General features: G+C 43.0%; 1 protein-coding gene across 1 annotated transcript in view; it reads left to right on the forward strand.

Annotated features, from left to right (window-relative positions):
• UBE2F (ubiquitin conjugating enzyme E2 F (putative)) overlaps window positions 1-16,368 on the forward strand; it is an 86,366-nt gene extending 69,998 nt beyond the window's left edge. The window contains exon 10 of the mRNA XM_068407597.1: window positions 14,991-16,368. Coding sequence (XP_068263698.1) covers window positions 14,991-15,041 — 51 coding nt within the window. The 3' untranslated portion in view covers window positions 15,042-16,368. The remainder of the gene's footprint in view (window positions 1-14,990) is intronic.
• The last annotated feature ends 67 nt before the right edge of the window (window positions 16,369-16,435 follow it).

Here is a 16,435-nt window from a genome sequence, read left to right on the forward strand (position 1 = left end):
ATCTAATGCCTAGATCTTACTTAGAGCATTTCATCAGTGGAAACAAAGCAGGCTGATGGAGAGCTCATTGCATTTTTGCTGCTTTGCAGGTGGGAATGTAGTGATGTAGAGAGGGAGATTATTCACCCTGGGTAGGACAATAAAGCAATGGGGGGTGTGGGCATTATTTGAATCCTCTTAGTCCTGGACTAATAACCTGGCATTTAAATTGCATTGTTTCTTATCCTTTCCTTAATTATGACTTTAATGTGTCTCAGTCTTGCTGTAATGTTCCTACACAGACAACCTTTCTCACCTATTTTGTTTCTGCTGTGACAAGTTCAGTTTTGAAGGATTAAAGACAGACCACTTTTCTCTGCTGTGCTGCTGCTCTTACTTGTAGGTGCCAAAGGTTCACATTCTATCAAAAGCTAAAATGCACAAAGGAAGAAGCAACCAATTTTGTAATCTAAGCTTGACATTCTGCTTTTTTTTATCTGCCTGCAAAATAAATCCTTTTCGTGTGTTTCAGAACTGAGAATGGACTGTGGTTTAAATCAGCACTGCGCTGCACTGGCTGCAGTCACAGTTGAGACTCTTGTCCTAGGGGTTTTCTTTCTTACATCTTAGAAACTTCAACCCTGTAATCAGCCCATGATTGTGATAAACAGAGTAGAGGATATTTGGCAAGGAAATCAGTGTGAGTCTTAAGACTGAGTCCCTCCCAGTAAGTAACTCATGTCTGAATTCGTTCAGATAGCCATTCTCCCTTGAGGAGCCCCCCTTTGGCACTGCATAACACTGACAAAACGAGGCTTCACCTGGGTTTTTGAAACCATTCTTGTGCTGCTGAGAGTTGCTATTAATGGCTTGGCAGTGGCTCCACACCATTCACTCATCCTTGTGATGAGTGGTTACTCATCCATGATATAACTACTATATTCTGGTTACTCATCCATGATATAACTACTATATTCTACAGGCAGTCCCAGCTATAATTCCTTGGCTGGAAGGAAATTCTGTCTTGTGTGTGATTAAAGTTGGTGGCCATCTTTTTAAAAATAAAAATAAAAGCTGCCATCAGGAGGATAATTTTCTGATCAAGGCAGTACCATACATATAGCTATTAAAATAGGTGAAAAGGAAAAGAATGTTTTTGCCTTGATCATTAGAAGCAATCAATTTAACATGATTAATGTAAATTATTGTACGTGGAGAGAGATACAGAACTGCAGGGCACTTCAGGTTTAATGTAATTTTATGATTAAAGTTTCCTAGACTGTAAAACTGTAATTGGGTAGGGGAAGGAGGGGAATCCATCCATATATTATAAGCTAAACGATCTGGTCTTGAACGTATTGGAATATGAGATAACAGTAATTAGGTGTAGAACAAAAGAGTTTCTGTGGAGCTGAGAGTAAAGGAATTACTGAGTTGACAAGCCCAACGCTTTCCTCCTCCATTCCTCAAGACTAAAAATTATACTTTTAACAAAATGTTCATATGTTTGGTGCGTCACTCTGGTATGGATGGATAAATGTGTCAACCTCAGTGCCACTATCGTTTTTGAAGGATTTCTGTTCTCTGTCCTTTCACTTCTCTGATAAAAGTTGGATATTGTTTTGGAGTCTGTCAGTCTAATATTCTTGTAACAGCAGCAGAATAATTTGAAGAAATGTAAAATGATGGATAATGATGAAATTGAGTAAGGAGACACTGGAAAACTTGGCTAGGCAGCTGACAGATTACATGAAAATAAGCTTCTGTTTTTAATGTAACCGCAAGTTAAAGGTCTTAAGAGAAACATTTATTTGTTCTTTCTTGCTTATGCACAACGTAACCAAGTAAACAATGATTCTGAATTATATTAGAAAGGCTGTTTGTTTTGTAACCATGGGTTTTCCAGCACTTCATCCTTGAGACGTTTTCAGAAGGTATTTCACAGAATCAGAGTTGCTGAGGTTGGCAGGGACCTCTGGAGACCCTCTAGTCCAGCCCCCGTGCTCATGGTTGGCTAGTGATCGTCTCATCAGGCCTTAGTGGAGTGAAAGGATCACCTCCCTTGATCTGCTACCAGTGCTCTTCATAGGACAGCCCAGGATGCTAGTGATCGTCTTTGGTGGTTCATGGTCAGCTTGGTGACCACCAGGACCCCAAGGTCTTTCTTTGCAAAGCTGCTTGCCACCCAGCCAGCACGCAGCATGTACTGATGGATGGTGTTATTCATGGGCAAGACTTTGCATTTCCCCTTGCTGAACTTCATGAGGTTCCTCTCTGTCCAATTCTCCAGCCTGTTGAGGTCCTTCTGAATGGCAGCATGCCTATTTGGTGTATTAGCCACTCCTCGCAGTTTTATATCATAAGCAAACTCTGCCCCTTCATCCAGGTCATTAATGAAGAGGTTAAACAGAATTGGCCCCAGCATCAACCCCTTGAGTACTCCACTAGGACTTTGTGCCACTGATCACAAGCCCCTGAGCCCAGCAGTTCAGCTGGTTCAGTCCACCTCACTGTCCATTTATCTAGTCTATACTTAATCTGTTTGCCTTGGAGCTCCACTGAAGTGAACCCTTAGCAATTACTTTGATTTTTAGTCTTCTTTTGTAAAGGAATAAGGCTTAGGCAGTGATGCCATCCATCTGTCCCCTTCCCTCATCCCAGTCTCCCCCTCAATCCCCGCAGCTTTTGAACACACGCTTCAATTTCCGTCAAGTTTACCGGAGCAGCAGAGTCTTTACATCCAGTTCCCATACCTGTCACAAAGTCTGTCAGCAGCAGCAAGAGAGGACAGTCTGTGAGGGAGCCACCAGGAAAGTCTCCCATGTAAGCTCAGCCAGGACTTGCTCCTGGTGGGCTGCCGTGAGGGCACGTACAGCTCAGAGCAGATCATGCACTTTGTCTTTCCCTCAACTGGTGGCAAGAAGACCTGGATGCAACCCAAGAGGGCTGCAGGAGGGTGAGGGAACTGCAGTTCTTGCTGGGGAACAGGAGGTTGTAAAGAGTATCAAGGAAAAGCTGTATTTTGGCGGGGAGGAGAGTAGTAATGATAGTCTGCAAATCTGTAGGCAGTCAGATTTTGCTATCTTTGCTTGCCAAATGTGTCTTTTAAAGCCCTTTCTCAATTGTGCTAGATATTCCCTAGCTGTATGGGTAAAACTGTGTGGGTTGCAAATAGAGTCTTGCACACTAAGCAAGGAGAAAGTACCAGCAAGCTATTCCAACACTGCGGAGAGTCCCATTACTTCATACTGATCACGAGATCTGCGTATTTTTACTTGCGTTTGTCTTTTTTCCTCTTCTGTATTTAGCCACGTTTGAAGTAATTAGTAATCAGACTACTGTATGCATTAATTTTTAGGGGATTTTTGCACAATTCGCATTTTTTCATTTTCAATACTGCTGGCTCTTACTCCAACAACAGAAATATATATGCTATTAAGATGGCTTAAGAAGAAATTGAGGTTAAGGCTTTGAAGCTACTGCTTCTTCATCTTGCATTATTAATTCTCAAGGTTTACAGAAACACAATGGCTTTTACAATGCCACTAAAATTGTGTACCGTATCATACTTGCTGCTCTGCTTGCTTTTCGTAATGTCTGAACATCTCATTGGTTTACCTCTTACCATTTTTACTTATGTTCAGTTCTTCTGTAAACAGGATTTCTCCTTCTTTACTTTCACTCTTCCACATGATCTTGACATTATTCTGATGTGAAGTTTGTGAGGTCGCAGTCTGTCTTGGCAAGAAATTATAGTGAAGAAGAAATTTTCCAAGAGTTTGCTGTGGGATCCAGGGCTATGGCAGAAAAGAGTTTGAGGCGCTACAGCTACTTCTGTACCCACAGAAGCAGTAAGAAGGTATTGTTTTTAAAACTTACTAGCATAAGAAACGTTTTGCCAAATGTGGTGATTGCTACAGTACTTCAGGAATCCCTTGGTCAGTTGTGGTATGTCAGGAGATTTCAGGACAGCTCTCCCGACAGTTCTTTCTATGGGATGATCCAATTAATCTTTGCAAAAGAAATGCATAAAGACATACTTAAGCTATAACTTGACCTATTTACTATCTTCCTCTCTTCTTTACTGTTTTGTTTCTTCTTGGTGTCTGTTTATTTTACCAGGGATCTCAGCTTGTTGTCCCAGAGCTTGTAACACTAATACATCATACTCAAAAGTCCAAGTAATTGCTTTGTGAGGTCATTGTTACAAACGGTCTCTGTAAGACTTGCAGCATTCCAGACTGGAGTGCCAACCTCACCTTTCTTTTCAGTGCTACCCTTTGTACATCAAACATGCAGCAGATTTCTCCAGCCAGGACAGCCATCTCTATTCCTTTGACCTAATCTGTGTGTGTTTTCTCTGACTGACCTTCCAGAGAGACTCAAAGAGCTACCAGGATAGATCTGAGCCTCCAGGAGCTCCCCAGGCTTTTGATTTGTGATCTGGGTCCAAGAATTTAGGATGCAAATTTGTTTTCATCTTCAACTTGTTCAGTGCTGGACTTTGTCAACAGCTCGGCTGGTGGAGTTGGTTTTTAGGTCAAGGAAGGGTAGGCAACAGAAAGACTGTTCAGTACTTGTCAAGACAGGGATATAGTTAGAGCTGACAAGGGGAGGCATGGCTAGATCTTGCTCTCATCTTTGCTTCAGGCTGGCTTTGTCAGGCCCTCATTTTTTAGGTTGTTTGCTTTGTGGAGTATTTGAGCTTAAATTAGTGTAGTCTCATCCATGCTGTGCTGGTTTACTTACTCATGTTTGAATTTCTCATGGACTGAGATCTGTCTTTGTCCATTGTGTAGTATGAGGTTTTCTACTTAACTTCATTCCCTTGTTTAAATTGATAGCCCTGCACCAGCCCTTGACATTCTGAAGTCTTTCTTCCTAATAGGAAGTAGCTGGTTCTGAACATTTTCTTCAAGAACATTGCTTTTCTTTCAAACAGTACAAAACTTTGACGTGATGAAAGTGTGAGGAGTTTTTTAACCTTCTTCAAGTAAAATAAGAATCTCACATTTATTCCTGGATACTGAATCGAGTCTCTACTTCCTGATTCCTTCTAAAAGGGGTTACAAAACATTGAAGAATTGTTCTAATTAAATGCACCCACAAAGTGTATCTGAGGAATTGAAGTATATATTCACCTTTGGCCAGACAAACCTGTCATCTCTGTGTAAGCAAACTCTTTTTTTCCCTTACTTGTAATGGATCCCACAGTACCTGTAACTGATACAGAACTTGCAGCCTCGCTTTCCTGACGTACGCTGCCACCGCTCAGACGTCAGCTGCTCCACACACCGATTCGATTTTATGCCGATGATGGGGATGTGCGCGTATCGCTGTGACACCTGAAGACTTCAGCAGGGCAACAGCTGACAGTCAGTGTGTGTGCCATTGCTGTTGCCTTCCCTATCCCTCCAGATCTCTGGATGTGTAGGGCTAGGGAAGAAATCAGAGGTAGAGCCCCAGCATCTTCATTGTCCTGAAATTCTCTTTAAGCCGTTTGTTTCAGACCACGGGTCTCCAGCCGGTACGAGTGCCTGTGGATGCCCCATTTATGGTTTATGAGTTGGTAAGCAGCAGAAGGGGCTTCTTGAGGGAAGAACTTGATCTAGGCTAACCTTAGCTTTTCAAGCTTTTACCACACTGGAAAAGAATTTAGCCCTAAAAGAATTTTAAACTCAATGTGGTTTTTTTGGAAGCTGTTTAATTTTTGTTGTGAGGTTTTTATTGCTCTCTGATTACAGTTTAACTGTCTTATTAAGAACAACAGTATCATCCCAGTCCAAAAACATCTTTTCATAAGAATTTGCCCTGTGAGTCATTGCATTTATTTATCTCCATATTTATTGCAGTAAATCCTTCACTTCCTCTGAACACCCAGCCACCCTGTTTGGTGTTTGTTGTTCCCACTGAAGTTGTGGCAGACGCAATATAATACATATTTTGTTTTTTTTGCAGTATTCTTGCATTTAGAGAACTGCGCTGGGGTTTTTCTTGGATTGCCTCCCAATTTTATGTTCCGTGTCCATGTTACAGGCTTAGAAGCCTTTTTTCCCAGTGAGCATAAAGTACATTAAATGGCACGTGGAAATGAGCAACAGCACAGCTGCTAATTGTGCTAACAGATGTAAATAGGAAAAATGTTACTTTCTAATGCTGAAAGTATTTATAGAAACCATTATCCATCTTTCATAACACTTTGATTATGGATGGAGCCTCTTTCAGGTGCAGCAAAGTTGATAAGCTCTTGCAGATGGTTTGACTTGCTGAGGTAATGATAGAAATGTGGAAGAAATGCAGATGTTTTAAAGCTGTTGGTTTACGTGCTTTAGGCAAATAAGTGGGTTAAAAAGAAAGCTTTTGCTTTGCGTTCTTTAGAAAAATGCATGGCTTTGAAACGGAAACATACAGGAGGGTTGTTGAATGCAAACAAGGAGTCTGACCTCTTTCAGCTGAGTTCCCCAGGTACCTCACCTGCCCCATCAGGTTTGTTTGAACATGGTTTGACTTGAGTAGCGTATGACTTGCAAAAACCCTCTCACCAGACCCAGGCAGCTCCCATTTCCTCTGTGCATGTAATTTATCCATTAAGAGCTCAGATCCCGAGGACATATCCTCTCTTGGGGAAATGAGTGGCATCCTCATGGGTGGAAGTGTGTTTGCAGCACAGGGGAGGTTAACATCAGTGTAATTGGGATGATTCAGGTAATTTTCTTCTCTCTATAACCCTTTCCAACAACTGTATCGACAAGATGGCCAGCCTCAGGCTGACCCCAGTAGCGTTGGAGGAGCGAGGAGACAAGTGCCTGACATCAGGCATTGAGTGACAGAGGAATCTCTGTGCTCCCTGGTTTAAAAACCAGGAGGTTTTCTTTGTTTTCAGCAACCTGGGCAAATCATAAACGGTAATAAGAAAATCGGTCATGGGCAGGGCAAAACTCGAGTCATTTGGCACTGTGGCCGTAGGACCAGAGGACTCACAAAAGTCTCCACCGTCTGCCTCCAGCCAAGCTGCTCCGTAAGCCAAAGGGCAACTTTGGCAAGAGTGTCAGGACCCGCATCGCATTTGATCCAGGGAATGATTTTCTTTGGGAAGCTGCTTTGCCCTCTTCAGCTGGCTCAGTTCCCTCGCCTTTGCACAAATGGGATTTAGATGTAGTTATCCCTGGCAGCTTTCATACCTGGCCTCCTGATCCATAGCCCTTTCCTCTTCTGATAACTTCAGAGAGTACCTTTTTTTCCTTTATCTGTGCTTTACTGGCAAACAACAGAAAGTTTGTGTAAGCAGGAGGGAAATGGTTCCTCCTTAAGGTCTGAGCATCTCAAACAAATGCATGTGCTGCTTCACGTTCAGCATGCTAATGCTTCACTCTATTGCAACATGTCTCCGACTCTTCCCCTGTCCTGGCACACAGGTCACTACTTTTCATATCAATTCTGTAACCTACCTGTAGGTACAGATACTTCTGAAAAAAAGATCCAAAACTTAGTGTTTCTCTTCCCTGCAATGCTGCTTTTTTCCAAATAGTTGCAGTAAGAACAGAGCAGTGGTTTTTCAGTGTTTTTTTCCCCCCAGTAAAAATTTCACCATTTTTTCCCCTTAGGACTTAGCTACCAAAGAGCATTTTCTCATCATTTTGCAAAATCAGAATTGCTTGATGTCTAGAAACAGTGTTTGAAATCTGAAGTAGAGAACATGGGCTGTGAAAGTCAATGTGGTTTCAACTGCACCTGCTAGGCACGGGAGCCTGTGGGAGATACCTATGTATAGGTTTTTCACCCCCCACCCGCCTCTTTCTTCATAGAACTAAAATTTAATTACAGAGCTTGGAAAATTCTTCAAATGGCGTAGAGGCTGAGCTAAATAAAACAATGACAGGGAAATGATAGCAAGGTAGGAACGTGAATTGCAAAAACACCTCATACTTGAGATTTTTGTATTACTCAAAGGTTTCATTCAGCTCCTGTTTAAATGGGAGTGGGTGTGTGGGGGTTGATGGGGGTGAATACTCATTATTTCCTGCAAGATGGAGAAGACAGAAAAGGTTGCTTTAAATATAATTCATGGGCTAATGGGTAAATCTACCTGGTTATTATATCCTCCTCCTAAATCTTTGGCTGGAGCTAAGTAATGTCATCTGATTGTTGCTTGGCGCCTGGTGCTCAGAAGACCCCTTTACTAAACACTTTTAAGTAAAACTACAAGTAAGGTCCTGGCAGAAATTGTTTGGCATTTAACCTTGGTGATAAGCTTTGGATTAAAATAGTGTTCTGTAAAAATAGTGCTTTTTTAATTATTATTTTATTGTTTCCTTTAACACAAAGGAGGGAGTGACAGGAGTGAGTATTTTTGTGTTCTTTTTTGGTCGCCAGTTGAATTTTACAGAATTGTAAATCTAAACGATGTGAAGGTGGATCAGAAAGAGTTTGTCACAGTATCTGGGTAGTTGCAGTCACGATTGAGGGATGGATACGGTATGCTGTGTGTTTTCCTGCAGGAACTGGCCAGTATGGCTTTCAACCTTGTGAACGCAGGCTGAAGGAGGGGGGAATAGGCTCTAGTCTCTAACGCACTTGAGGGCAGAAACTGAGGTCAATATTGTGAGTAGGAAGAAGAAAAATTTTGCCAAGTACTGCAGTGTGTGAAGTGCTATCAGTAGTGGGTATATGAAGGTTAATGAGCTAAATCTGCTTTGTTTTGGGTTTTTTAATTGTGTAATTCTTTTGTATACAATTGTTTTAAATAATAATAATAATAAAAAAGATTCTTGAGATAAAGTTTCGATTACAACTTCTCTGGTAGCTGTCCCAGAGAAGTATTGTGTTTGCTTTGGGTAACTGAGCAGATCTTCCTTTTTCAAATTAAAAGCTTAATGAGAGACAAGCAGTTAACCAGTACAACTCACTGCAGTATAAATTCTTGAAAAAATAAAGTCTCCTCTCTCAGAGGTGTCAAATGAGGTCAAACCCCAGTTTTTGAAAGGGAACCAAGTTCTTGAGTGTGTGCTTCAATATGTTTTTACAAATTGTAGACCGTGATTCTCTTCTGGGGTTTTGGGGTGGCTGTTTTCCTTTTGTTTCCATAATTGTCTATATATCCTCTCCCAAGTGCTCCTCAAAGACACGTAATTTGTGATAAATTACCACTCTAGCCAGATACTGGGGTTGTTTATGCCTTCAGTGTAAAATATCTTGTAGTAACAACATTTTATAGTCTGCCATGTTTTTTTAATCTCATTTCAGTGTGCTGTGTTTTTAAGACAAGCAGCTCATCAGTTGAGACTTAAGTGAATTGTTTTAGTGTTACATCAGTCAGTATTCTTTTAGATCTAAAGCTAATTAGATAAGGATTTGCTTTTTAATATTTTCTTAATGCAAATCATTGCATGTATCATGCTGTCTGGTAAGAACATACAGTGCAAATGAAAATCATGAAATCAGGTAGGTTGTTTGAAATTTATGTCTATGGCCAGAGTTCGTACTAATACATGTATATATCTTTATCTGCTTTATTTGTTAAACTTCTTTGTATAAACTTCTTTGTTTAAGTACAAAGCTACACCCAGGAGAAGTTCAGTGGGATGTATGTTTTAACTTTCTGGTCTGTGCTGTAACCCAGTTTTCAGGTAGTGATACTATGAAGTATGTCGTGGCTTATATCCCGTACTCTTCATCCACTGATGGATTTTGAATTTCCCTTCGATTGATTGTCCCCGTATGATTTTCATCAAATGAAGCAGCGATTTGGCCAGCATTACTGATGCAGCGAATACTTCCCACAGGGCTACTCACATATCACTCTTTTCTCCCTCTCACCTCCCTGCAGCTCAGGGCAAAGCTGCTTTGGGTCTGCTCGAAAATTGTATAAAGTCTCCCGTTTTAGATGGTTTCTTCTCATACATGGATTTGAGAACTGAGCACCTTCAGAGCTGGACTTCCACCACAGTCTTGCTTATCCAGGGTGAGGACAGGGACCTGGAGGTGGGGCAGGGGGGACACGCTGCAGCCCGGTGCCTGGGAGCTGTAGGGGTGGCATGTGGGGCAGGGCGGTGAGGCCCTCGGTCCCTGCGGATCTGTGTCTGGGCTCATCTGTACCTCTTAGCATCCAGCTGGAGCTGGGGGAGGACCTGCTGTGCTCTTTTGGAGTACGCTTAGAGTTACGATGGTTTGTTTTGTTTACATTTTTATTAGTGTCCTATTCCCAGCTGATCATCATATACCTTTTTGTCCTTTGAAAGGTGTGGGGAAGGCATTTGTTGCATCATATACTCTGATACTTGTACTGTCCATCCCGTTACTGTGCTGTGTGATGGGATGGCCATTGTGCCAAGGGGATACTGGCATTGTCTGAGCTTCAATTTCCCATACTTCCTACAAGGCCAGTGCCCAATTTGGGTCCCTGAATCACGTCACTCCGTTTTGCACAGAGAAGGTCTATCTCCTGGCTTAGCACCAGGCACGGACCTATCCGGTCGCCTCTGTGTGTCCTTCCACCCTAGACAAGGCAAGGCGGCAGGTACTGCTCCAGGATAGAAACCCAAGCCTCTTTCCTTCCTACCACGCAGCACACCTCCAGAGAACCCAAGGGCAGTTTTGGCCGCCTCTTACTCTGTGTATCTTCTGTCTTGAAATCTGTGAAGGTAATACTGTACAGTGAGATTGGTGAAGGGCAAATGACAGCAGTTTCCAATTAGATTTCCCGTTTGAATAGCTCTTCCGGGTGGTATTTCCAGCACTCACTGATGGCCTGTCAGGGCTTAATGGCTGGCTGGGTTGTTTCTGATGATGTTTCATGTGCTATAGCATCAGTGCTTCTGTAGTAAAACGTCACAGTAGCAGTCAGCCCTCTCCCCCTTCATCAGTCTTTGGCCTGACAACTCTGATGGCATGGGACACTACTTCAGCATAGAGGCAGGCAGCTGTGCCTCTGGCCAAGCTAGCAGTGGGACATGATCCAGGTCCAGAGGGATGTGGCAGGAGCCCCACCAGGCAAAACAACCACAACCATTAGCTAGATGGGCGTTCTGGTAGGCACATCAACCATCATTGACGTGAACTGCTTTGATGGTGGGGGATTTCCAGCAGCAAATCTCTTGTCTCTTCTCCCTCTCAGCAGCAAGACCATGGGATGTGGTGTGCTTTTTCTCATCAGTGTCGATGCCTTGGCATCAAAGGATGCTTGGGGTTCAGGGCACTAATGCAGACTTGTGGTTGAGTATAGTTCCTGGAGTCTCCTGCAGAAAGAGTCAGAGAAAGAAGCTCCATTCAAGTGGGTAGGCTTTGTTTTTTTCATAAGAGTTGGTGTTTTGCACAACCTGCCTTTTAGCCCATCTTTCTAGTACTCCTACACTTAGGATCTGTCCTTGAAGGGAAGTTCAGAGAGGGTAAATGCACTACTTTGTATCGTAGAGAGTATCAGGGCAGGTATGTACTGCATGGCGATGGGCACTTGAACATGCAGCATCCATGTGCCAGGTGAACAAGGCATCTCCAGCTCCACTTCCAGTGAAACGAGTCCCTCTTCTTTCCCTTAGCATTCCTAGCAGGATTTTGTATGCGCCTCTTTATAATGCAGAATATGTGCTGCTCTGATTAATTTTTTTACTTCTGATCATTCAGTACTGCGCATAAACAGATGTGCGTGTAGAGAAGTGCCCCCTGTTAGTCAGGAACTGTTAAGCCATATGGCGTGTGAGGATGGAATATTACAGCTATGGGGTGTGAGAACCTCCTGTTCAGCAACCAGGTTCACATGGAGTGAGTACTGTGTTAATATATTCTTGCCAACACTGTCAGTTCCGTCATCTGGCAAGTCAGCCTAAGTGGTGGCGTGGATTTCTGGACCGTTCCTTTTCCGCTGAGGTCCTGCTTCTGTTAAGTCAGTTCTGAGAGCTTGTCTTCCCACTTAAAAACTTCATAAAGGTACGGGTGAAAAAGCGGAGGATGCTCTAAGCTGCCTGTACTGTTCTTAGATACTGTAGATAGAGCGAAGATGCAGTTGGCCCTATTGCATGTCCAGTGGTATTTCTTCACCCAATTTCTTTTAGTGACCTGTCTCCTGGAGAATCACAAGAGTAGGAAAGTCCGAGAGGCTTCATGTATCAGGTGCATGGTTTAGTGGTGGACTTGTCAGTGTTAGGTTAATGGTTGGACTTGATGATCTTAAAGTTCTCTTCCAACCAAAACGATTCTATGGTTGTACAAGCATGGAAACGGGTGTGCTTGCAGCAGAGTTAAAAGTCACTACACAGAATATTGCCTTTAGCAGGTGCTGTATTGTACCAAAATAGCTGCTCCTTTCCCCTAAGAAGTGCAGGCAGCCTGTCTCTAAGGAGGAAAGGGATTTCTGCAGCCCTAAAGAGCTGGTTTCTTTTAGCAGTCAGTCCTTGCAGGGTTCCTCTCCGCACCTGGCTCCTACTGCCCAATGCCAAGGTGTCAAGCATCTTACAGGGATCTCTTGTAATGGATGCTTGTAATTTATGCTCTCTATTTCTTCCAAAGCACAGATCTGTACCTCTCTTGAGAAGAGCCATTAGTGGTGGGTATTTGTTCCCCAAAGTGCATTTATATTTTTGTTTCCACAGCTATGATTTTTTTGGCCTTAAACTGTGTTTCAGACTTCTTTGAGATTCAGAGCACTTTGCATGTAGTTCATGAACATCTCTGTGATGCACTTTATCAGTTCGAAAACAAAAACACGGATGATATTGCTGATGGGTCATAGTGCTGCTTTGATCCTTTGATTTGGGGCTTGAACCATGAGATAACCTTTATCCTTTTGCTGATAGAAAAACTCACTGGCAGAAAACCAGGCCATCCAATCAGGAAGTCTACAACTACCTGAAGGGAGGTTGTAGTGAAGTGGGAGTTGGCCTCTTCTCCCAGGCAACTAGCGATAGGACAAGAGGACACAGCCTCAAGCTTCGCCAGGGGAGGTTCAGGTTGGACATCAGGAAGAATTTCTTTACAGAAAGGGTTATTAGACATTGGAATGGGCTGCCCAGGGAGGTGGTGGAGTCACCGTCTCTGGATGTGTTTAAGAAAAGACTGGACATGGCACTTAGTGCCATGGTCTAGTTGACAGGGTGGTGTAAGGGCAACGGTTGGACTCGATGATCCCTGAGGTCTCTTCCAACCTGACTGATTCTGTGAAGTGTTGGAAGCATGGTGCTGGGGCCAAGGAAATATCGATGCATTCCAAGGCTAGCTATAGCACAAAGGCTGTGTTACTGCTTTATTCTGGTGTGATGTGATGTCCAGCAAAAGTTTTAGTGGCAGGGTATAGCTAAATGTTGATCAAGACATGGGACAAAATCCAAATTTTCTTAAAAAAGGGAGACATGCAGCTGACATAGTCAAGCTAGAAGCAGGCACAGGTAGCTTGAGGAGGGGACATGTAAGCTTTGATGATTTGTGTTTCCATTTTAAGTATCTTACCATGTATTTCAAATTTCAGAATGGGTTGCTACATGCCCCTGCAAGGAAAAACAGCTCTCTCCCCATTTTTAAAACAAGCTTCACAGTTAAAAGAAACTACTCGCTACTTTTCAGACCTTCTTAGCAGTATTAGTGCAAAGTCATGGTGCATATTGTGGTGCTCAGCTTTCACCTACTGTTAACAAAAAACTAAAAAAGACTCAATATTAAAGTCCTTGAACAGTGAACGACCTTTATTTACATGGGGCATTAAATTCATGAACTGCTGCTCTGCTGGAAACTTCATTTTATGTAGCTCTTTGCTGAGTGGACTGTACCAGCACACTCATGCCCTTCAAAGGCACGCTTGTTTTGTTTACTGGCAAACCTGGAGCTGCTCTCTTTGACAAGGTGTGTTGTTTAAAGCAGGAGTGTGCCTTGCTGCAGTACGTCAGGTCATGGCAGTGAGGCTTTGTACCCTCTTGAGTAAAAGCAGAGCTTGACTTGGCGGGCAGAGGATGCCAGTGCTTCTGTGGCCAGTGCTCTCCAGGCAGCTCCTACGCACTGGGACACTGCATTCAAAACCTCTTTGTCTGTTGTGTGCATTGGTTTTTTATATTCTAGCCAGCACGTGAAACTGGGAGCTGGAAATCCAGCCAGAAGCACTTTTCTGTGAACCCCCCTACACGCTTGAATCTGCAGCACAGGCCACTCGGTGTGATTGTGTTGAACATATTTAATAACAGGCTGTAAGCGTGTGAGGCAAGGTTCAGACTCAGAATAACATTACAGGAATGTAGCATCTGTCTGACATCCCGGCTTGGACAAGTATCAAGTGAGGAAAGTATGTCAGAATTTCGCTTGGCATCTCCATGCCTTATAAAGTACCAGAAGTGTGTACTTTTCTGTAGATGCAGAGGTTACATAGTCCCATAGGTTTTCTGTAGAGGGCTACAGGTGTAAGCGTGTTCCCTCTGAACCACTTTAACAAATGAGTGACTTGGATGATGAATTTTTAATTCTCTAGGCTATAATAAAGGACTGGAAAAAAAAAAAAAGCAGTGATTGATTATGTGCTTAATTATGTGCTAGCTGCAATATTGTGCAGTTACCCAGGGGAGGCAGGAATGAGTATTTGGCCAGAGCTGCCACAGGGCACGCAGCTTTTGTAACAGCTCCTGCCATAGCCTCGCCTCTTCGATCCGGTAAGGACAGCTTCCCTTCCTTCTCTGAAACCATGGCCAGATCTTGGCTGTGCCGCTAGCTGGGACCCGGCCTCCTGGCACCGGCGACCGGTCAGACGCAGTCTCTTTGTTCCTACGGTGCTAGCTGGCGATGGCAAACTCTTTGTTCAGTTCAGTCCCCAGAGGAGATCCCGGGCGGAGCACGGACATGATTGCAAGGGCTCGCGCGGTCGCCTCAGTTCTCATACAGCACGTCAGGATCAGGTGCTGGGTCTCGGGGAGAGCGGTGCGCCTTTTGCTTGATGCAAACTTGATCCTGCGGGTGCTTATGTGGGAATCCACCACCACTGTAGTCCTACGTGAGTCCCTCTCTGACGTGCTCGGGGTAATTCTGATTGTGCTTTCCTCTAGGAGGACTTTCGGAATAAAGTTGAAGATTACATTAAACGCTATGCGAGATGATGAAGGGAGATGGATGGCAGGACCCTGACTTCCACACTAGAGTTGTCCTTAACTTCAACAACAACAACAAAACCAGCCCGGATTGTACTAGTCCTGTGTCCATGTTGTACTGAAGAAGAAAACTAACTTCATAACTTGTCCATGTTAAAAGGAGAGTTCAGCATAAATACAGCAAGAAATTGTGTATGTTGGTTGAAAAAAGTTGTTTGCTTACTTTTAAAAATGTTTACTCTTCGGAACTGTACTGTATATCCTGTTGATGAGATATGCTTGAGAAGTTAAATCACTATTGAAATTGTAATTACACTTTTTTTAACTCTTGCCTAGTTTGGAGGGGGGAAGGAAAAAAAAAAACCACACAAACAGAAAAGGGGGCATGTTTTTTGGAACGCTTCAAGTTGGCAATAAAATGGTCTCCTGTGAACCAAATCACAATACTGTTGCCTTTGATGAGCAGAAACAATACAAGCTTTTTCCAAGAGTCATTCAACTAAGGCTTAGAGCTTGCCGGAATGCAAGTGCTAAATGAAATGCTACTTCTGGTATTGAAATTCTTGATGATGTTTAATGTAAGTATGTTTTTGTCACACATTTGGAAATTTTACATTGTTATTTTCAGCTCCTGTTTGGGCTACAGTTTTTTTTTTGTTTCTATTTGTTGTGTGAAGTCGTTAAAAGAAATACAGGCTAATCTGTAACTTAAGTAAATGTGTAGTATTAGTAAAATTATATATATTATATATATTATATATTTCTGTGAAAAATTAATGAAAGGGAGAATTTTTTTTAAGAAATCTGCCTTTGGCTCTCTGATCTGGATGTGGTGAGGGAGCATCAGACACTGTTCGATCTGATGAAAGTAAATTCAAGCATCGTTACCTGGAGAACACCTAATTGTGTTCTTCAAACTTCTGCACTGAAAGTGAAGGACTAATAACGCAGCTGAGAATAATAACGCACTGCACCCTCTTTTAAACACCCGTGCGCGCCTGGCTTTTTGGGTAATTTGAAAGGATATGATGCTCTAATTGCCTTTTCTGTAAGTAGCTGTATATCAAACACGTAGTACGTGCAAGCAGAGATCCTTCAGAAGAGAGTAGCGTGTGCCTCAGGAATCACTTCAGAGTAAATGCTGTGAGAAGGCTGCTGCCTGGCGCTGCCGGAGCTCCCCGCTGCTCCAGGCGATGCCGGGGGGCAATTGGCCTGGCCTCAGAGACTGAAACGCATTTCGCTCGTGGGATCATGCAGAGGAGGTGCAATGGAACAGATTCAAGCTTTTATAAATAGATAAACCATAGAAATAAATGTTTGTGTGGTTTCATACGGAGCAAGTGTGTGTGTGACGCTTGGGCATTGACTGTTGGGTTTTTATCCCCCCAAATGATCATATTTCC

Source organism: Nyctibius grandis, chromosome 9 (assembly GCF_013368605.1).
Source record: "Nyctibius grandis isolate bNycGra1 chromosome 9, bNycGra1.pri, whole genome shotgun sequence".
Lineage (NCBI taxonomy): Eukaryota > Metazoa > Chordata > Aves > Nyctibiiformes > Nyctibiidae > Nyctibius > Nyctibius grandis.